At 51.0% G+C, this 2501-nt stretch overlaps 2 protein-coding genes across 2 annotated transcripts in view; one reads left to right on the top strand and one right to left on the bottom strand.

Annotated features, from left to right (window-relative positions):
• The window catches only part of NEXN (nexilin (F actin binding protein)), a 57911-nt gene extending 57663 nt beyond the window's left edge, over nucleotides 1-248 (bottom strand). Inside the window, exon 1 of the mRNA XM_011953165.1 lies at nucleotides 69-248. The gene's annotated coding sequence lies outside the window, so the exon portion shown is untranslated. The remainder of the gene's footprint in view (nucleotides 1-68) is intronic.
• The window catches only part of LOC105519725 (putative uncharacterized protein NEXN-AS1), a 1162-nt gene extending 709 nt beyond the window's left edge, over nucleotides 1-453 (top strand). The window contains 1 exon segment of the mRNA XM_011953180.1: nucleotides 11-453. Within this exon segment, the coding sequence (XP_011808570.1) occupies nucleotides 11-453 (443 nt within the window).
• Nucleotides 454-2501: the final 2048 nt, after the last annotated feature.

Here is a 2501-nt window from a genome sequence, read left to right as displayed (position 1 = left end):
ACCCCGCCAGGGGACCCTACACCTCAGTCTCCACTCCCCCCAGCCCACGTTCCCCCAACTCTTCTCACCCTCCAGGAGCCGGTGACCCGCGAAGGTCCTTCTTTTCGCGCGGAGGGACTGTGCGCGTCCTGCCTGCCTGTGGGTAAGGGTCTGGGAGCTCTGGCCGTTACACTTCTGCTCCAGCCGCTGAGAGTCCTCTGGCTGCCGCTGCCGCCGCCGCCGCCGCCGCCGTCTCCAGCAGCAAGTTTCCATAAAAGTCCTGGTGCGCAGCCTGTTCCCGCATTCCAGGCGGGCCCAGCGTCGGCTGCAGCTGTTCCAAAACACAAGGCCAGTTCCCCCAACCCCCACCTCCGCCGGATCACCGGGAGCTGGGTGGAGAGTCGAGGAGAAAAGCAGGGGAGGGGGAGCGTGGCTGCAACTTTCCTCCAGAATTTGTCTGTCTCCCGGCCCTAGGTGCGCGAGCTGACCCCCTAACCTTGGGCCTGCCGCCACCTCCAGCCAGGCCTGGGGAAGGAAGGCTGCCTCCGCCACGGGAAAGGAATGAGGCTGAAATGGGCTTCATTACCGGTCTGGAGCTGGCTCCCGCTACCCGCAACCGGTTTGCTGTGGGGCCCACTTCTCTCAGCTACTCTACCCGTCCTAGTTTCTAGTCAAGAAGCCAAGCCACTACATTATCTTCTACTACCCTAAGCATTGACCTTTGGCCACGTTTTCCTTTATTACAAAGAGCGTGGGGCAGCGATCCGGGAACACTTCATCTGTCTATTGCTCCCCTTTTCTTAGCTCCAGTCTTTAACTCTGAAAGGACTGTTAAAAGGAAGAAGAAAGAAGAGGAGGAGGAGGTCAATTGAAGGCAGAGGACGAGAAGAAAAAAAGGAATATATTTATATAAGTGCAAATATATTTATATTCCACCTTTTTGTTAATTGAAGGCAAACCATGTCTGGTCTTCCTAAAGCTTCATAAAGGCATCTTGACTATTAGGCACCCAGAGACCTTTTTCAACTTGGACCGCCAGCCTGTCAAATCCATCAGACAATCCCATATTAAAACCCGAAAAGCGCACTCAGAGGAAGCATTTTTGGTGGACGAGATCTTTAATTCTTTACTGCACTTGAAAACAAAATCGAAATGACATCCAGATAAACAAAGAATAAAGGTAACCAATTCCAACTTCAGGCCCCAAGACAGCGGTGCTCAGGTTATATTTTAGGGATGTTGAAAAGGCCTTCTGGGCTGGGCGCGGTGGCTCATGCCTGTAATCGCAGCACTTTGGGAGACCGAGGCGGGTGGATCACTTGAGGTCAGGAATCCAACACCAGCCTGACCAACATGACAAAAGACCATCTTTACTAAAAATACAAAAAATTAGCCGAATGTGGTGGCACACACCTGTAATCTCAGTTACTCAGGAGGCTGAGGCAGGAGAATCACTTGAAGCCAGGAGGCAAAGGTTGCAGTGAGCCGAGATCGTGCCACTGCACTCCCGTCTGGGTGACAAAGTTAGACTCTGTCTCCAAAAAAAAAAAAAAGGCCGGGCGCGGTGGCTCATGCCTGTAATCCCAGCACTTTGGGAGGCTGAGGTGGGTGGATCACCTGAGGTCAGGAGTTTGTGACCAGCCTGGCCAATATGGTGAAACTCTGTCTCTACAAAAAATACAAAAAATTAGCCAGGCGTGGTGGCGTGCGCCTGTGATCCCAGCTACCTGGGAGGCTGAAGTAGAAGAACCCACTTCGCTTGAACCTGCAAGGCTGAGGTTGCAGTAAGCCGAGATCGCGCCATTGCACTCCAGCCTGAGCAACAAGAGTGAAACTCCCTCTCTCTGTGTGTGTGTGTGTCTCTCTCTCACACACACACACATACACACAAGAGGTCTTCTACTCTTAAACATAACTCTGTTCCCCAGTCCCATCCCCACACTATTTACTCAGGATGGAAACTCTTAAGGAGGGTAAGCCAGCCATTCATTCTTCAATGATAGAAAAGTTCAAAATTGGCAATTACAATTATTTAAATGTACCAAACTACAGATGGTGATAGGTGGTCTCGGTAGTCTTGCTTGTGTCCTTGCTCTCTTTGATGCCATCACCTTGGCCTTCTTCAGTTCATGCAACTTTCTGTGGGCATCCTGGCTGCAGGACCTTTGCATAAGTTGTTCCCTGCATGAAATCCTTTCTCCCACTTTCCCCTTCACCTAATCCAGGTCTCTTCTTAAATGCTGCTTCCTCGAAGAAGGCTTCCTTGCACCCTACCTTTCTCCCTACCTTGCACCTCACCTTTCATCCCACCTTTCTCTTCCCTATACATACCTATCCCTGCCCCATACATATCAATTTATAATTACATTTTTATTTCTGTGATTTAAAGAAGTGAGTCGGCTGGGCATGGCGGCTCACATCTGTAATTCCAGCACTTTGGGAGGCTGAAGCGGGTGGATCACTTGAGGTCAGGAGTTTGAGACCAGCCTGGCCAACATGGTGAAACCCCATCTCTACTAAAA

The sequence above is a fragment of the Colobus angolensis genome, unplaced genomic scaffold, assembly GCF_000951035.1.
Source record: "Colobus angolensis palliatus isolate OR3802 unplaced genomic scaffold, Cang.pa_1.0 Scaffold359, whole genome shotgun sequence".
Taxonomy (NCBI): Eukaryota; Metazoa; Chordata; class Mammalia; order Primates; family Cercopithecidae; genus Colobus; species Colobus angolensis.
This window is presented reverse-complemented; position numbering and strand designations above follow the sequence as displayed.